This window comes from Python bivittatus, unplaced genomic scaffold (assembly GCF_059951505.1).
Source record: "Python bivittatus isolate LINGU-HERP-01145 unplaced genomic scaffold, Pbiv_v1 ctg000020_np1212, whole genome shotgun sequence".
In the NCBI taxonomy this organism is placed as follows: domain Eukaryota; kingdom Metazoa; phylum Chordata; class Lepidosauria; order Squamata; family Pythonidae; genus Python; species Python bivittatus.
In genome coordinates, this window is record NW_028277030.1 from 51,498,265 (window position 1) to 51,518,584 (window position 20,320).

General features: G+C 37.0%; 1 protein-coding gene across 3 annotated transcripts in view; it reads right to left on the bottom strand.

The window, feature by feature from the left end:
• EPHA7 (EPH receptor A7) overlaps positions 1-20,320 on the bottom strand; it is a 171,870-nt gene that overhangs the window by 27,634 nt on the left and 123,916 nt on the right. For 2 of the 3 annotated variants that reach the window (XR_015795784.1, XM_088138569.1), the window contains exons 7-12: positions 15,862-16,030; positions 13,299-13,407; positions 12,561-12,616; positions 7,399-7,524; positions 1,938-2,123; positions 1,309-1,370 (exon numbers count right to left, since the gene is read on the bottom strand). Coding sequence is in view for 2 of the 3 variants with exons in the window: in XM_088138569.1 (XP_087994695.1) it covers positions 1,309-1,370; positions 1,938-2,123; positions 7,399-7,524; positions 12,561-12,616; positions 13,299-13,407; positions 15,862-16,030 (708 nt within the window). In the remaining variant the exon portion in view is untranslated. The remainder of the gene's footprint in view (positions 1-1,308; positions 1,371-1,937; positions 2,124-7,398; positions 7,525-12,560; positions 12,617-13,298; positions 13,408-15,861; positions 16,031-20,320) is intronic. The other variant, XM_088138575.1, reaches the window with a different exon arrangement.

The window sequence follows — 20,320 nt, forward strand, 5'->3', positions numbered from 1 at the left end:
CCCTGGGAGTATGTGTGCAAATCCTTATATACGTGTACACATACATCTACCGTAGGGCTGTTCAAATGCTTTAAAAATTCAGAACCATTACAATTCACAAGTATAATTCCATCCATTCCAAGCACTTTTTTTTTTTTTGAGGGGAAGGGGGTAGTATTATTTCTAATAATTTAAAATAATGAAGAAATAATATTCTAAAATAATGAAGAAATGTGCACTTCTATAGCATATACATGTTTGAAGCTGTATATTATGGCCTTTAGTATTTGGGGGACATACAAATTTATACTCAAGATTATACACCTATACACTCATCTGAGTAATCATGAATAATAAATAATGAATCAGGGAAGTATAAAAGTAGCTAGTTGACCCTATATAAACAACAAAATACAGTGGGTATGGCAGAAAATTCCATCCTTTTAAATCTTATCCTAAAAGAAAAACTTTTACATTTGCACAAATTATCAAAAAAACCTTACAGTATATGTCTTCAATTTTCTATACTGCAGCTAAAAAACCCCAATCTCATATTTGTAAACCAATCATATTTATTCACATAATGATACCTGAGTAGAATTGCTTTCTCAAGTTTTATCTCATGCTGCTGGATATTTTAATCACAAGAACAAGCTGATCACATGAAAAAGAACCACTAAACCAAGTCCATTAACATAAATAGAACATTCACACATGCACACACACACACACACAAATCATAAGCACAGATCATATGATAGGAAACTAACTGCTGAGTGAGTAAAGAAAAGACTGGCAGTGATATCAACACTGTACTTTAAAAGCCATGTAATATATTTTGATATTAATATTATTAACATTTATAAATGCTGCTCTTGTGGGCCAAGTGAGAGTTTTGCATGTTGTCTGCCACAAATAATAAATACATAAAATAATGTAAATCTCCTTAATGCTAATGTAGGGATTTTTAAAAAGTGCTTTCCTGATTTTTGAATGATTTCTGCATTATTTTAAAGACTGTTTCTTCTGCAATGGAGAAAAGACATAACTGTGTTCCCACAATATGGCTTCAGGTCTTAGTCTGTGATGCTAATCAAAACCACTGTATCTGTGCCATGTTGGATCACTTAGATGGCCAAAAATGTTGTTGTTTGATCCTGTCTGGTCTTCTAATTTCTAATCTGATTTTCCCAAGACCATTTTACCATTCAGAGATCTCTTGAAACTTAGTGTGTTCTCATTTTACATTGAAAATGCTTTATTATGTTAAATTGGTAGCACATATATTTTATTTTTGAAGTGCTATATATGTTTCCCTCAGGCACTCACCCTGAGAAATGCATCCAGTGCTCCATTCTCCATGTATTCTATTACAATCATTACTGGTTTTCCTAAAAGAAAGAAATAGAAAAAGGGAGGCATATTTGGTTTAAAGAAATTATATCAGAACAGAATGTCCCCATTCAGATAAAACATGTTGTTTCTTTGAAAGATGAGTAACTGAGGCATGACTGCTCCTAACGCTTCCAAAATAGTTCCTGTGATCTACTAAGTCCTTAAATGTCTGTGTACAGAAAATGATCATGACTCAAAAAATTAAACCATACAAATCAAAATGTCAGTGTGTTCTCCTGTCTCCTGCTGTGTGAACTGAACTCTGGAAAAATGACACTTCAGTTAATATGAAAGGACATAAAGAATTTTATTTAATGCTAAATGGGAGTAGAAAAAAGGCTATAAAGTTTTACCATCCCTTCTTCATGCAAAAATCTTAAGCTTTTTTCTCAAGCTGTAGGATACATTTAAAATTGCTTTAGTTAGTCATGCATCAAAAGAAAAAAAAGTCTATTACTTTATGCAATATAATGATCTGATATGAACCACATACTATGGAAACTTTATAATAATGAGCTACAATTTTGAAAATTGTTCAAAAATCAGAACGGGTCGCAACCTACCTCTGGTAACAACTCCTTCCAAATGAACAACATTGGGGTGGTCAAACTGTCCCATGATGCTTGCCTCGCAAAGAAAATCCCTTCTTTGCTTTTCAGTATAGCCCACTTTTAAGGTTTTAATGGCCACTGCAACATCTCTTTTGCCTGGAAGCTTTAGACGGCCGCTGCATACTTCGCCAAACTCCCCTGAATTTAAAGAAATATTTATTTGTAAGAGAACCATTTTAGTTCACACTGATAACAGACACAGCACAATGTTCCCATATGTTGGAAAATGAAAATCAAATCAGTAAAAGGACAAAAGCTAATCCAATCCAAAGTTCAGCACCTTAAAAAGTTGAAGTGGTTTTAAACATTCACTCACTCACTCACTCACTCACTCACTCACTCACTCACTCACTCACTCACTCACTCTCCTGCTCCAGAGACTCTGGGCAGCAAGCAAAAAATCATAAAGTAACAACAATATAAAAGAAGAAATTAAGAAGAAAAAAAACCCCTCCAAGCTTTAAAAATGACCCATCTCAAAATCCTCCCTTAAAGCATTTAAGAGTTTGCTTGGATTTGTTCTGAGTTAGATGCCAGCTTTGCAGCTTTGGTGCAGGTCCTGAGGAGATGCCTTGGGCACAGTCTTGCCCTGTTATCTGGGAATGGTTTGAACCTGTTGGGTCTGAGGAAGTGGACAGGGTCCTTATGACTGTGACCTTGGCCAAGCTGCTCCTTAAATTGATGCCCCTCTTGGCTAGCTAAAGCTGCTGGGGTGGGGGAAATGTGTGAATGGTTCTAGAGGTGGTGGATTCTTCCTTGAGAAAGGCATTGTTCCTCCACCTAAGGAAATGTTGTTTGCCCCCTCCTCAAGAAGCCATTGCTTGATCCCAGCATACTGGACATTTTTTGTCCAGTGTCCAACCTTCCTTTTTTAGGGAAGATTGTGGACAAGGTTGTCGCACAGCAATTTCAGCAGATCCTGGATGAACCAGATTATCTGGATCCCTTTCAGTCATGATTCAGGCCTGGGTATGGGCCTGGTTATGCTTTTGGGTGATCTCTGGCAGAAGCAGGATGTGGGGTAGTGCATCCATCCTTGCTCTATCTGACCTCTTGGCAGTCTTCGATATCATCAACCATGGATTGGCTCCATGGAATGGGAATGGGTGGCATTGTATTGTCTTGGTTCTCTTCCTTCCTGTGGGGCCAGTACCAGTAGGTGATGATTGGGAATGAGAAGTCCCAACATCGACCTCTGCTATGCAGGGTTCTGCAGGGTTCAGTACTCTCTCCACTCCTGTTTACTACATGGAGCTGTTGGGTGGGATAATCCGCTGCCATGGAGTGAGGTATCATCAGTATGCTAATGACACTCAATTGAACTCAATTGTTCTCTACTTCTGGTGAATTAAGTGATGCTGTTGAAGTCCTGTCTTGGTGCCTGGAGGCTGTGAGGGTCTGGCTGGAGAACAACAGGCTTCAGATGAAAACTGGCAACACTGAGTGGCTTTGGGTTTTAGGACCTTCCAGTTCTGGGACTTTACCACCTTTGGTACTTACTGAATGGGGTGGCACTGCCCCAAGGAGACCTGGTGCACAACTTGGGGGTCCTTCTGGACTCCTGACTCCTGCTCAAGTTGTGCAGTTGTGGCTAGGAGGGCCTTTGTAAACTCCAATTTGGGCATCAGTTATGCCAATTCCTGAATTGGGAGGCTCTGCTCAGTTACTCATGCCCTGGTCATCTCCTGAATGGAATATGGTAACGTGCTCTACATGGGGCTGCCTTTGAAGAGTATTCGGAAGCTTCAACTGGTGCAAAATGTGGCAGCATGGCAGTTACAGGCGTCCCTAGGGTGGCACACGTTACACCTCTGCTCCATGAACTCCACTGGTTGCCATCTGCTTCTGGGTCCAATTCAAGGTTCTGCTTTTGACCTTTAAAGCCCTACATGGCATAGGACCAGGGTATTTGAGGGACCGCCTCTTCCTGATTACATCTACCCATCCCATCAGCTTAGACAGGTAGGAAATGTGGCAGATCCCATCTGCTAAGGAGCTCCATAGTACCCAACCTTTGGAACATCATTCTCCCTCCACCCCGGCAAGGTGAGGCTGGCCCCAATCCTATTAGCCTTCCAGAAATCTCTCAAGACATGGTTTTTCCAGCAGGCCTGAGGATTTCTTGGGAACAGGGAGCCCGTGAGATGGCTTTATTATGTATGAGTTTTTAAATATTCACCCATGTGAGATGCATGTTTCATGTTTTTATGGTTATTTTAAGATGTGTTTTAATTGTTTTGTTTTTACTGTACACCACCCAGAGTCACATTCACAAGATGGGCAGCCACATAAGTTTGATAAACAAAGAAATAAATAAAATAAAGAGCTGGCTTTGTTTCTCTGCAGAAAGGTAAGAGTTGGGTCCATATGGATTTCAGAAGGCAGCATATTTCACGGGGAGACAGGGCAGCAATGGAAAAGGCATATTCCACCCCTGTTTGATTTGTCAAGGAGGAGTGTAATAAAGGAAAAGGTGCCCTCAGGCTTGAACCAGACCCTCCTTTGTGGCAATGGTGAACCCTTCAGTTCTGAGTGAACAGTGACTAAAAAATTAGGCCTCCTTGCTGCCACTATACTTCACTATAACCTGGTTTCTCCCTTCCACACCAGCCCTCTGGGGAAACAGGAGAGGACTGAAGGAGAAATCCTCATCCCACCCTAGGTCTGGCTAAATAGAAAAAAGAGAAACTGAAACAAAAACTTTGGGAGTCTGTAGCTTAGCTCAGCTGAGGCGGGTGATAGTCATATAAGGTAATACTCAGCACCTTGAATTTACTAGGAAAGAAACTGACAACCACTGCTGCACTGACAGTATTGGTATAGTACATCTGTAGCAGCTTTCTGAAGTTTCTGAACAGTCTTCAAGGGCAATCTCAACTAAAGTGTATGTAGTAGTCCAAAGTAATAGGAGTTTAAGTATCTGTCAGTAAGCCTCCTGTTCTAAAAAGTGTTCAAACTGGTACACTAACCGAAGCCTGGGCCTCTAAATGCTGTTCTAGCAGGTGCCATAGGTCCAAGAGCATACCCAAATTATAAACCTGCCCCATCAGGGGGATTGCAACTCCATCCAGAATTAGGATAGGGGCTACCAGAAAATCAGCAGCCATTTGGTCATGCTACGATTTCATGTCAGTCTTTTATCACTTCCAAAAAATTAAATATTTTTAAACACAATACTTAATTAGAAAAGCCCACTGAAAGAAAGGCATACAAAAATACTTAATGCTTGTAAGATCAGGTTCTAAATGTCAACAGTTCAGCTTATTCTTTAAGCAATCCAGAAATTACAAAAACCATATGCCATAAACAGAAGAAGCAGTGCCCCAGATATTGTCTATTATACATAGGCACTGCTGTCTACCATAAACTTGCCAGCAGAAAATGCAGAAAATTACAGTGCAGACATCAAAATCAAACATGACATCAACCACCGAAAGGCTAAGAGCTTTTATTCCATGGACAATTGCACTACAATAGCAGAGGAAAGTGCTGAAATTTCAGTACCACTTGTCATAGAGAAGTTCTATCTTTACATTTTATGAGTGATGTGGATATTCGTTCTTGATTTTGTCAAACTAGGATATCTGGGCCACTTCCCTCTTAATATTCCTTGGTAAGTATGACTCCTGAATTAAGTCATAAAGAAATGCAGTTTAGATACTTATGCTAAAGTGTCTGGCACTTTTCAATTTGCAACCCCAGACAAAGCAGAGATATTTGTTTATGTGTCAGTCCTTCGAGGTAGGCCAGGTCAGGAAACTGAATCCACAAGTCTGACTGGAGCTATACTTTAGAGATATAGGCTATAGTAACAGAATCTTGAAGGACTGACTGAGTTTTCCTTTCTTTACTCCCTTCTTCTTTTACTCCAATAAATTAGAGGGAGTCACTGTGACTCTTCTTTCTCAAGCTTTCTCTGTTTCCTGGGCTTAACACATGTTTATCCAACTGTGGCCTCTGTCTAGTGTCTCTAAAGTCATCTCTGTGACTGTCTACAGTATGTGTGCATTTGGGGATTCTGAAGAGCTGCCCTGTACATCTGCCAAGGATGGAAAAATTTTTTTCCCAGTAAGCAAGTTTTCCCAGCAGCAGTCATTCAAAAGAGAACCTTCTATTGCATGGAGGATCCAGTTCCCATGACTGTATTGTACCTGTATTGTAGTATGGAAATGTTTATGGCTAGGTTATTATGATTCTAACTTTAGGTAAATATGTGAATATGGTTTTAAAAGTTCGCATTTGGTTTTTATACTTCAAACTTTCACTTGATGTTTCTGCACATAAAGGTTCTAAATGTGGATCCAACATAGCATCAAAACCCATGGTACTATACTGGCAATACAAATTCTTATTCAAATGTATTTCTGGAGCATCTTTTGTGAAGTTCAATTGAAAAACCATACATTAAAAGAGATTCCGATTCAGAGTCTACACTGGAACATAATTTTAATTAAAGACGATATCATTTTCTGTAACTGCAATCCTATAATCACTGATTTAGGAATAAATAAAGAATATATACATAACTGAAGTGACTGGAAATTACATCTATATAAATATTCATGGGATTGATCTGTCTTTCATATATTTTTTTTTAAAAGACCACTTCCTTCTTTTCAAATTATATGCACATTATAGGACTTGTCATACTGCTGCAATGGTGATCTAAAGAAAAATAGGTCTTTAAAGATATACCATAAAACAACAGGAAATCAAAGAATGTTTCCTCCAGGAGTCTCCGGTATTTGACATCTTTCTTGCCCATGGATACTTAATTTCACTACATGAACTAGTGTAATGAAAATGTCACATCTCTTATTAATGCAAACAAATGGAAACAGGTTTCCAGAGCACGAACACCATTGCCTAAGTATGTGGAAAAAGGAAGGAAAGCAATGTAATGACAGCACAATTACCATCACTCACAAGAGCCAAGACAAGAACTTCTTGTAGCAATGAAATGTGTTAAGAATGGCACCAAAAATAGTCCCTGAAGAAAAGCTTGCTCTATAAACCAATTCCTAGTCGGAACAAATATGATCTAACTTCATAGGCAGATCCTTTTCATGCACATGTAAGGTTGCCTCTGTAATTTAATGGGAGTATTTGGCAAAGTATATAGGTGTCTGCATTTGAACTCAAGTGTAATTTCTTTTAATAATGTGTAAGCCAAAACAACTTATTTGCATTGATAATATGTAATAGTATTTATTTTTCCTAAATAAAAACAAATGTTTGGGACCACTGGGCTGTTTGTTTTACATATATGAGCAAGTGTAGCTTCGTTGCCTCTAATTACCCTGATACCAGCAAAAAGCTCCATAAGTAAATATAATTATTGGCTTGTCATCATGAAATATGAGTTTTGATTTGCTTAAATGCAAGAATTGTATACGGAAGCCAGTCATCTTACCTGCACCAATCACACGCTCTATTTTAATACAGGAAGCATCTAACTCCTTGGCAAATTGATGGACTGCTCTATTGGGATCCTCGTAGGTTTCAGGGTCAATGTAGGTTTTGGTGCCTGGAAATTTAACTGTAATGATGTAAGAAAGCATGACTGTGATGAAGCAAACCGTTTATGATGCATCCAACCCCGAGATTTAATTATGCAAAATATTCCCTAGAACTGGAAAGCTTTTGTCAAGCTTCCACACATGAGGTATCCTAGCTGAAGCAATCAGAAACACTGTAAAGGCATTCTGATTTCCCTCCTTAACAGATTTTTCTGTTCTAATAAAAATATGCAACATGGTATAAATACATTTTATAAATGGGATTTTTTCATCTGGATCTCTCATAAACCCACAAGGAGGAAGCAGAGTGATGGCATTAGAAAAAGCTATTTGGTATATGGCAATCAAGTATTTTTCAGGAAACACTCAGATTTGCTTATGTTTATGGCCAGCAAACAGTTTTACAGGGTGGTCAATTGGAAGAGGGATTAATAAATCAGACCTAAGCTTCTCTTTTCCCCAGTATAGGCATCTGTGCCAGGCATCACTCAAACTGTACTTTTATTGCTTCTGAGTTAGGAACTGGAAGCACAACTTATATTTGGCCCTGACAAGTACTAATTTCTACTTTTCAATGATACTTTGGTAATCACATTTTATTATTTTGAAAAGTTCTACCATATCAGTATGAATGTATGTATTCTGGAATATACTGTATGTATGTACTCCTGAGCTCTGAAAAGATTATCATTATTAAGAATTTGGTCTCTGTTCTGACAATTTGTTCCCCAATGGTGAATATGAAATAGGCTTATCAGTGTTATCAAAATTTCTTAATTTGCCACCCCAAAATTGCACATTAGTTAATCTGGCCAGAAGGGAAAGGAACTCTGTTCTTCAGAACACATCTGTTATTGAATACAAAGACTATCTTCTCAAGCTGGCCAAGGAATGTGGGGGAAAAAAATCAGTAAAATTAATGTGGCTTGGCAAAAAAAAAAAAAAAAAGGGTGTGTGTGAGGGAATGATACTAAAACAGAAGACACCTAAGGAGGAATGTTCAGACACTGGATTCAACATTTTCCAAAATTCTATGAATGAAATGAGCAGGCCCAAGACATTAACGTAGGAATTCTACACATATTTACTCAGAAATGGATCCCTTTGTGTGCAGGGAGATTTACTCCCTGGTAAATGGATAACAAACTGCAGCATCTGAGTTATTACAGATATCAATTGTCATAGATGTGTTTTTTCATGTAATGTCATGGAAATGCAATGCTAATAGTATAGAAGTCATCTCTAACTATATGGCCATGCTAACGATTTCTAAAATAAATATTTCAAATATTCTGCAAATGTTAATTTTTATGCACAGCATTTTTCAGTAAGTGAAAACAGCAACTATGATTAGTACTAATGATAATGGCTCAGTTTCTGGAGCTGATAAGTGCTCATTCTTATTTATGTTCTGAAGTAATAAGGAACAGGCTGAACACAATAGGTTAACCATCTACATTATGCTTTCAGGCAAGCAGATGGAGAATGTACCATCTCCTTGCACTTCTAGTAAGGGCCTGAATTGGAGGTAACCTTGTGAATTTCAAATGGGTCTTTGATGGTCCTTTATTCAAGCTGTCATAAAACACTTTGACATGCCAAAGCTTTCTTGGCATATCAGCATGAAGTAATGTTGCCTCAGATTCAAAGGCATTGCTAAAAGAAAACAGAAAGAGTAAACAAAATGTAAATTGGAATTGCTTAACTGAACTTTTCCATTGTGTGTTTCTACCTTTAAAATGTAATATTTGGGATTACTGAAAGGTAGGGAAACTCAAAGAGAAGACTGGATATTCTGTCCAATCTAATGCTCTGAGCTAGTTAAAGAGTTGCTATTATGGTTTACCATGAAAAATCAAGTCTAATTTTTTTAGCATATAAGAAAATTGTCTGGATTGTACAGGAACAAAAGGGTGCAAAATTGAAATGACTAGTGAGTACAGCACACTATTTAATTTTTCCTTGGAAACAATGACCATATCAAATTAAATACTATGCTTTCTCTCAGAAGACTCTGAAAAAAATAGTCACATGAAAAAAGAAGAAAAAAATAAGCCTTTATGGTAGATAATCTGTTCTGACAGATTTTCAACTTCCCTTGATATTGGATAACTGGGTTTCTAGAAAGGAACACAATGAAGGAATAAAATGTTATTTTCAATTTCAGTTTCTGACTATTAAGACTAAGCTGTTAACCTATTTATAATTTCCCCTAAACATATCATTTAAAAATAGGGCATGCTGAGGAAAAGCATTCTTTGGCTAGCACTTTTCCTTATAGACACATATAAATTGAACCCCCTCTGCCTCCCCCCCCCCCAATTAATTCTGCTTTCTTCTCAGGCATTACTTGGCAGGGCATATTTAAAAGAAAAAACACCCCACTATTTTAAAAATATGAAGATTCTCACTGCAACTAAAATGAGACACTATTCACTACTGTAAGCCTCTCGCACCCTTAGTATAGTTCCATTTGACCAGTGGGATATTTGCCATTGCATTATTTTTAAAACAAACAGCAGTGAGAATGTGGTAATTCTGATCTTCTTTACTGTTTTCTATTTTCTCAGTAAGGCTTGATTTAGACTGGACGTTTCCAACCTGTGCTCTGGGAAGGGTGAAACCCACAATTTCCTTTCACTGAGGGAAGCCTTCCATTAGTGGTCAAGAAGGAGAAGTTCAGTAATTCCCCTTTCCCTTGCAGCTGTTAGGCTCTCAGAAATCTACCTCCTATGCTCCATCATCAAAGGATAGTCTTCCTTCGGTGGAGGGAAGCCAAGGAAATGCCATTCATTGATTTTGATGCTGCTAGGGGAACTGAACAAATACAGGTTGACCTGCTTTTTTGAAAAGAGGAAAAGGAAAATATAAACCTTGACTTAACATGGATCTGAATCTCTGGTTACCAAAAAAGGTAATTTGGAACGTGTGGGGATCTGTACAAAATACCTCTTTCTTAATTTTTATGAGAAGCAAAGTGGTTTTATTTGAACATACTATACATGTGGAAACAATTGGGAACAACTTCTGAAGCAGCTGCCTAAGCCTAGAAAAGATGCAGCTGCTTTTACAATCTGAAAAGAGTTGTTTCTTATGTGCTCCTGTACATTTTGAAGCCCTCTTTTGAAGAAATTGCATACCCTATCCAATACTAAGCACCAAGGAATTGCTAGAGTAAAATTTCTATGGTGGGTACTTTTAAAGTAATTCATTTGCTGTAAGGATACTGAACTGTCTTTCTATACATTTTAGCAGCTTTTCTTAATATACATTTTGAATACATATTTTGATTGGTCAACAGATTTGCAAAATAAGGGAGAAGAAAAAGAATATAAATATTTCCACTTGAGTATACATTCATAAAATGAGAAATGGGCAAGTCTGCAGTAAATCATGAAACTGCAAGATAATGACTATAGGGTGAAAAGGAATTCTTATTCATTACATGGACATGAATACCAGATATTTCTATTAAGATATATATTTCTATTTTATTAATATATATTTCTATTCTATATCATCAGAAGTTATCAGGTTTAGAGGGGAAAGCAGCTAGATCCATGTAGCTTGGCAGAGTGAACATATCATCTACAGGTCTTGGATATAATTAGTATTATTTCTGCCTTATTCTGCAATTCCAAGATTTCTATCTTAGCCTCCATATTCTTAGCGTCCATATTTGGCAAGCAATTTCCCCTAATATATAATGTTGTCCTATATATTTCTACTCCATCTTTCTGCTTATATAAGCACTTACTGCAGCTCACAATAAAATAGAATATAAAAGACAGCAGAAATATTGATAAAATTAAAACCAAATTCAAAATTTAAATACTATCAAATATTAGTTCTGAGTGACAAATTCAGTGACAAAATTTAGAAAACTTTGTAATCTGATGGATACATATTCAGATTCATTATTCCTATGGAAGTGCTGAGGATTACGGACTTAATGAAATAAATAAAATACACATCATTAGTACACAAGATTACATTCACACGGACAATTACTGATGTTGTCTTTAAACAATTCAAAAATATTTCTTGCCTGTATGAACTAAAATACTGGTTGATACAATTCAAGGATGCAGTTAAATCTTAATTGATTGATTGGGCTATTTTCTACATAAAATACTTTTGCATTTCATGCTGGCTATTTACTGAAAACAAATTTTGAAAGAAGCATTAGTATCATCATCATCATCATCATCATCATCATCATCTATGTTCATCATCTTTAGAGTTTCAGTTTTGGTATGACTGAGGAACTATAAATGTCATAATCAAAAATTTGCTGGGCCAACAACTACTGATTACATCAATCACGTTTGCTCAGGAAGGATGATTAAGAAACTATGGAATGTTCATTCAAAAGCAGCCAAATGTTTGTGGATTGGAAAGAAGCATATAGGTAGTCCTCACTTACTGGCGGCTTCATTTGGCACCCATTCAAAATTACAATGGTGTTTAAAAAAAAAAAAAAGCTTTGTGACCAATCCTTGCATTTATGACCCTCACAGCATCCCATGGTCACGTGACTGCCATTTGGGTGTTTTGTAACCAGTGCGCATTTATGACCATTGGAATGTCCTGAGGTCACAAGATTGCCATTTGTGTGCTTAGCAACTGGCTTGCGACAAGCAGAGTTAGTAGAGAAGGTGGAAGTAAAATCGTTAAGTTGTGATCATGTGATGTTTTGCTTAACAACTGTGGTACTTCGCTTAACAACTAAAGGGGAAATGAGGTCGTAAGCCCATGGCGGTCACATGATTTTCCGCTTAGCATTTGCAGCACTTAGTGATGGAGTTGCTGGTCCCAATTGTGGTTGCTAAGCAAGGTCTACCTGTATATCAAAGCCCTGTAATAAAATCTATGATGTGATTTTGGAAGAACTTTGGTAAGTTTTTAACTTTACATTTGTTGCTTACACAATTTTAAAATGTTTGTTCCTCAGCAAAAATGTTCTTTTAACACTGTTACTGTTCTACTAGTGCCAGGACCAATCTACTGTAATTGGTATGGAAACTCCTGGATAAAATAACAGCAAAGCACTTACAATGAAAGTAAAGTTCTTCATCTCCTTCTTGGTCAGCTTTGCTATAGCCACAGTGTCTAGGGAAAAAACAAGTTTTAACTAAAATTGCGTCATACTTTAATGTGTTAGAAATAATAATATGAACATAATAGGAAATATAATTCTTTCTAGGTTTTTATCATATTTATTTCAAAGTACATATACTATTACAGCTGATAGATAATTTATGTATCTGTAAGTGTTCAGTGACCACCAATGGCTGATTCCATATATGGCCTGTAATATATTAATGTGTTTGCCCAAAGATCTCTCAGAAGTTTATTTAAAGAGGCAAATGAAGGGATTCATTAGAAAATGGAGTGCAGATTATGATAGATAGTTCTTTGGGTCCTTTGTCATAAATAGTCAGAAAATCATTTCAAGTAAGTAGTAACTCTTCCTGGGATAAGGGCCTTTGTCCTTTAAGATAGCCAAAATTATTTTAAATACATATATAAACAAGTAATATTTTGGTAATACAGTCATAATTAAAACTAAGAATATGGATATGAACTGAATCAGATACTTTTAGCAAAATAGCATTGTGATCTAAAATTTTTGTGCTTTTCAATTAAAAATCTCTACAGTTGCTCATTCTTTGGCAAGCCGGAATCTCTACAGGTGTATCTATATAAAGCATCTGTTTACCAATGATTGATATGCATTTGAATTTTTCCAATTCCTGTCTACCTTAAACATCTTAATACTTGAAAGTAGTACCTTCGTCCAATGATAAAGCCAAAAACCATGAAAACCAGGATAATTGTGCCTGCCACAGCTACCACAGCTATTATGATTACAGGATTCTGTTCACTGGAAACGGCAGTGGCTGTATCAGAGAAGAAACATGCAAAGGTAGGAACTAAAATTGAGATATATATCTTAATATCAGCTTTTAGAAAATTTGGAAATTTTAGAAATTTCATCTTTTCTAATCTAACACACAGAATGTGTATTCAGTATTTGTGAGTAAGAAACAAGCTTGCTTCTTCAATCTAAGAAAGGTTCTTTGCCTGACAAGCAAAAGCATTCAACACATAGATTTCTTATTACTTTAGCTTTATGTCAGAAAATGGGATCTGCTGCATGTTTGCCAGCCAACACAATTGTTTAAATACATATGCAAGTTGTAGTGGGAAAAATACAGCAATTCTGGAATAAAATTTGAAAAAGTAAATTCACAGAGGCTTCTAGAGTAAACTTGCAAACCTATCTACCCACTTAGAAACAGTGGTACCACCTGGACCGAAACTTTTCTCACAAGTCTGGGTCCCATAGCTCCAGGAAACCCCAAATTAAGCACCATTCTATAAAAATAAAATTAAAGAGGTTCTGGTCCTCTTGTCCTCATGTGTTCTCTCTCTCTCTCTTCCCACCACTGTTGTTTTTTCCTTCAATTTAGCAGGCAGTAGCAGACACTGAAACGTTTTGTTACTTTTTCTTGCGATGGTTAAAAAAAAAAGTTTGCTGTGTTGTAAAACAAAACTGCAGTTGAATCATTAGCTTTATTTTTCAGTGGATCTCTGCACAGTCCTGCAATGGACTTCCTAAAAGCCCTCTGGAGAATGAATGGATATGAATGTTCTTTTGTTCTATGGCCCCAATTGCTAGAAGAAAAAAATGGATTTTGGAAAGATGCTAGAAGAGCAGCTGTCACATGAGAAACAGAAATTTCCCAATAAAGAAAAATCCAGGTCTTCTTAGAGGTTGGGCACGTAGGAATGAAAATGGAATAAAGTATCAAAAAGGCTAATTTCCTTTCTCCCCTTGCTTAGTTAAAAGTATGACCTCCTCTGGCCACACATTCTGGTTTTTTGGAAGAACCAACTTTCCTGCTTGGTACCTACCTATTTTTTTCCATCTAGAAAGAATGAAGTCCTTTGCTTCTTAGGACATCTCCTACTCTTCTTTCCTCCTCTCAGCAGATACACTACCTCCAGAAGTTCAGATACTCAGCTGAATAATATCTGATGCATCTTTCTTTCTTGCATATACAGTCCCGAACAGGTCTGCTGTAGATCTTTGGCTTACTGCATAATTTCTCTCCCCCACTGCCTTCACCCTCAATTTCTTAACCTGGGCAGACTGCTGTTTCTCACTTGCTGAAGATGGCTGCCAAATACATCTTCCCTCTTTCAAGTGAAGATTTTATTCCAAGACCAAACAAATCCAGACTCTTCCAAAAGTAAGGAGGGAGGGGGAGAGAGGCATCAGGGCCGGGGGGGGGCAGGTTACAGAGGGAGAGGAATGTGCGGTCTAAAATGTATGTATGTCAAAGTAGTAGGAGCCTGGCCATAGTAATTGAGGGGTGTAAATGAGAATTTGGGAGAGAACGTAGCAACATGAATCTTGTTCAGGGCCTTTTACACCTAGAAAGAGCCACTGTTTAGGTGTAAAGTCCCAAAACAGTCTTACTTCTGAGTGGCATACAGACTAATACCTTATTTTTATCATGAATATTATTCAATATTTAAAGAATTCTCAATGAATACTGTGTACCAGAAGTTTAGAACTACTATTGTAGATAATATCTGTCTATTTATAGTTACCTATAAATGATAACTTTTGCAATTCTCTACTTCCCATTCCTGCTAGTATCTACAGTGAATTAAATAAATTTAACAGTATTTTTGAAATATTAATATTTAAAGAGAAGTACCAAAGATAGAAAGTGTATAGGCTTTTTATAATCCTCAGAAAAGCAATTAAAAAAATGCAGAGCAAAATATTGTTGCTCTGGTCAGTTTTATTCCTTCCTGAAAATGGGACACAATGGAATTATATAAATAAGATCTGAGAATTATATCTGAATATATCCATTGTCAATAAAAAACATTAAGAGTCAGCAAAAAAAGTTCTATCCCAGAACTATTGATATCAGAAGAACTCAGGAAGAATGAATCATGTGATCTGAACATGAACAAAAAACATTATCCATTTCTTTGGAATGTTAAAATAAAAGGCCTCAAGACATTGAATCATTTCCTGCTGTTGCTTTATAGATTTTAAAAGAAAACCTCAAATTTCTATTGAAGAATTCATAGCAAAAAGCAATCACCTTCAGACATTTTTTTTTTCCTTCCAAGGCAGGTAATTGCAGTACTGATTTAGGTCTTGCTTGTAAACCTCAAGGTAACTTAGAGGAAATCTTGAGACCTCAATTGAGAAGTGAGAAATGAGACTGTAATTGGGAATGGCAGAAATGTTTCCATTCCACCAATTTGCTAGAGGTTTTGGGTTTCATTGATGATATTAATTGCCAAAAATTGTAAGTAAATGTTACCTGTGGCTTCTTCTAGTGTAGCAACATCTAGTCTAGGGCTATAATTTCCATAGCCAGCAGCAGTAAAAGCACGAATCTGGAAAACATATACAGTTCCTGGTTTCAGATTATTAACCGAAGCAGAAGTGGCTCTCGTTTTCACTGTTGAATAAGTTCTCTCCCTTTGGTCCTGCAAACATAAATACACAATTGAATGGTATTTAACTTTCAGATTTCCATTTTGCTTTGTATCAATAATTGACACCTGGCTTCTGGCACCCTATTTCAATTTATTAGGATTTTTTTTCCTCCTGCTTAAAGAATTTAGCACACTCTGCTACAATGTAACACAATGTCACTTCACTGAGGAGATTTTAAAATAACACAAAATGTAAATGGGAAGCACATGGTGCTGTTCATAAAAGTGAAGAGAGAAAATCATGGCCTTTTCTGTTAGATTGTGGACTTTCATCTGTTCATCAATCAGTTCAAATATTGTGATGTATCAGTTTATGAATCAGCACGTTCCTCCCTGCTCTTCGGAAATAAGGTGTTCTTTTGCAGCTACCTAGAAAAATCATAACAATTACTTATTTCAGCTCTGCAGACTCTACACAGCTCATTCTACCTGACTTCATTTATGGGTGGAAGAACATCTCTCACATCAACAGCTTAAAATTAACTGAAGCAGAAGCATGTTTATTTTATTTTCAATAGGGCAGCCAACAAACCAGAAAGGTCTATGTGCATTTGAATGCATATGCATGTGTTCTGTTATAGTTAAAAAGTTATTTTGGTGGTAGATGCATTCTTATTATTTTCCATTACCAATACATGGGGAGGGGGATAAATATAATTTTCTACAGGGAAGCAACCCTATGTAAGACTCATAGACAATGGGTTGCACAGAAGAATTTTCAGTGAATTTGTACCTAAAATACTAGACTTGTATTCAGATGTTAATAAAAAATTGTTGGTTCAATTATATCCAAGAAACTCAAGAATGGTAGCTCTTATATAGTATATGTTAGCTATCTCTAGTTTAAATTCTCAACCATCTTAAAATATAGGACCTTATATTCTTTGGGGGAATATATAGCAGAAGAATTGCTACAGTTCTGTAGTATAAAAATTATCTGAAGAAAATGCTTGAACATTTTGTGATGGTAGAATTAAAACAGTGTTTTCTATTTAAGCTAATTTACTTTGACAAAATATTGAACTACAAATGGTTACAAAAGTTATTTGCTCATTTTTATTTTTTAATGTTAAAAAGGAATAAGATAGAAATCTATCCTTAAAAGACAACAGTCTGAATGACTGTCATTCCTGTTTAGCATGTTCTATGGCTGAGTTCACACAACATGCTAAGCAGTATTTTAAGAATTTCATATTAACTGGGTCCAGAAAGTAAGATAGATGCCTTGGTCAAGATGAAATAGAGTCAGAAGTTCTACAAGTCAAATACAATATGATACGAGTTATGTGAAAATGGGTTGTAAACAGGGAGTTGTTCCCAACATCTAACCGTGTTTGGGTAAAGAGCCAAGATCTATAACTCCTAATTACAGAACTTGGTGCTTCAAGGCCACACAGTACTTACAAGCAGTCTTATAATATGGATTTCTCCCCTCAAGCCTACTTTCTAACTTCTGGCTCTCTACCCAAAACTGGGATGCTTCTGTGGCCTAAATGGTTTGGTATCTATTTCAAGGTCAGAGTCTGTGGGGACAAGGGTTGCAGTGTTATCTAATGTAATCCTTTCAGTGGTGTTATGGTCAAGCTGCTAATATGAGTGCTATCAGTGGGGTTCACTGTGTCTTTTCCAGAAACCTTTGTGTAAGCTGATTTTCACATCCTGGATCACACATCATGTTATTTTCATGCCCTCTTCATAACATCAGAATTACATAAGTCAGGGCTTACATAATTTGGGAACTGCTTGTATTAGTGATCCAACACAGTTTTGTTATCAGCAAATTTGATAAGCATTCCATCCACATCCTTGACCAACTGATTATGAAAAATGTGGGCAAATTCAAGCTCTAGGACTGAATCTCATTCAATGTAACATCTTATTCAAGTTTGATAAGAAGCCACTGATGACCATAATGGCTTGGTTACACATAGTAGCTATCATGGACTTTCAGAATTGAAAGTTAAAGAAAAATTAATTTTACTCTTTCCAATTTAATGTTTCTAAAATGCAGAAGAACGGAATAAGATAGAAATAAAGAAAGGGGAAAATAGACAATAATTAATGGGAAAAAAAGAATATATTGTACAGGTAGCCCTCATTTACTGACCACAATTGGGACCTGCAACTCTGTCGTTAAATGAAGTGGTTGCTAAGTGAAACTGTGAATGTGCTTATGATCTTACTTCAGCTTTCCTTTGCTTTACAGATCTGAAAAGGTCATGAAGGCAAGGATTGGTCACAAAGTTACTTTTTCATCACCATCGTAACTGGGAACAGTCACTAAATGAAGACTATCTGTATTACAGCATATGAATGTAATCTAGATTTAGAATATGACCTCACAGCAAAACTGATGTTTAGCTAAAGTGCTAACCTTAAGTTTTTAACTTTGATTAAAGTCTCATAATTGAAGATACTCAATAAGAATGTCTGCCCTATCATTTCTACTTCTCAAAAAAATTGTACCATACGTTTTACAAGGCATTTTCGAAGGATTTTTTTTTCAGATATAGGCAAAGGGTGGTGCGTGTGATATCACATCACTGCAGTTTGTATGGGGTGCCTATACACAAAAAATGTAAGGTAACATTTCCTACAATAATTAGGTGTTATATCCTAAAGCTTTATGCTACGTGTTTGGACCCTTCCACTCTGGCATTCAGGAAGCTTCTATAACTCCTCCTTTTTGAGTGGGACTTCAATGCTTCTGAGGTCTAATAGAGTAGGAAGATGTCCAGTTGACCATTTCTTGTTTTTGTTTTATTTTTGTTACTGATATAGCAATAAGACTACTGTTTTATGATTCCTGTATAATGCCCAGAATTGTGAGATTGTGGCAATATTCTGTTACTAAATAAATTAACTGTAAGGAATGTTCTTAAAATAAGAAGTCAGCTAATGTTATCAGATACAATTTCCCATGGTAAACCTACTAAGACAAGAGTAAATTGTAAGGATAATAGAGAAAATAAGTATATAAAGAACAGTTTTGTGAAATGCTCTTGGCATTTGACAGTGAATACAAGCAAGAACAGGAAAAAAGAGGAATCTCTTGTGAAGAAAAGGCATAAATAGTGTGTTTCCCTTGCAATTCTTTTTAGTACAGCTATCTTCCTTCTGGCATTACATTTTCAAGGGTTTCTTTCCAATTATTTGAAATTATAACCATTTCACACTGAAGTCTTTTATAGAGCAATCTAGTGCTCTAAAGTCCAAAGGTTATAAACATGGTTAATACCAATTAAGCATGTTAGAGTATTAATTGTCCTAATTTTAACCAATTAACATAATAATATTTTGTATATTACTATATCAAAACATGTACCTTTTAAATGTTGTAATAATTCATCAATAATAGCTAGAACTAAATGCATTTCAAAATATTTTTCTTCATTCCTCATTACAGTAAACAGTGCAAACAGGTAGTTCTTGATTAATGATCACTTGCTCAGTGATGATTTGAAGTTATTAAGGTGCTGAACAAGCAGTGGTTATGACCAGTCCTCAAAGTTCTGGCTGTCTCAGCATTCCTGCAATCACGTGATCACAATCTGGGTACTTGGCAACTGGCTCACATTTATGATGGTTGGAACTTCCTGTGGTCACATCATCACGATTTGTGACCATCCCTGTCAGCTTCCCACAAGCAAAGTCAATGGGGAAGCCAGCAGGAAAGGACGCAAGTTGCTCAGGTAAGTCCCCCCCACCCATGCACCCTGCCCCAGACTCTCTGCACTTATACTGCATTTCACCGGCCACCCGCACACCCTTGTGCACCCTCCCTGAGACTCGCTGTGCTCGTGCCGTGCCTTCCAAGCCACTCACACACCCTCCCTGAGCCTTGCTGTGCTCATGCCACCCCCCCCGCCACTTGCATACCTTCCCTGAGCCTCACTGCACTCACACCATGCCTCCCTGCCACTTGTGCACCCTTTCCCATCTGGCAGTAGCCACCCCAAGCCCGCCATGCCTCCCCAGCCACCCATCTCCCCAGCCACCCATGCACCACTTTGCTGCCTCTCCCACCTGGCAGCAGCCACTTACATGCCTGCTAGCCTGCTTGTAAGCCACCTTGGACTTGCAACTTCCTGCTGGCTTCCCTACTGACTCTGGTTGTTAGAAGCCAGCAGTAAGTTGCGAGGAGGTGCTCGCTTAACAATCTACAATTTTCACTAAACAATGGCAATGGGGACCGCAGGGATTGCTGTTGCTAAGTGATGTTATCATGTGACATCACACTTTATGACTGCATCACTTAGTGATGGAAATTCTGGTCCCAAT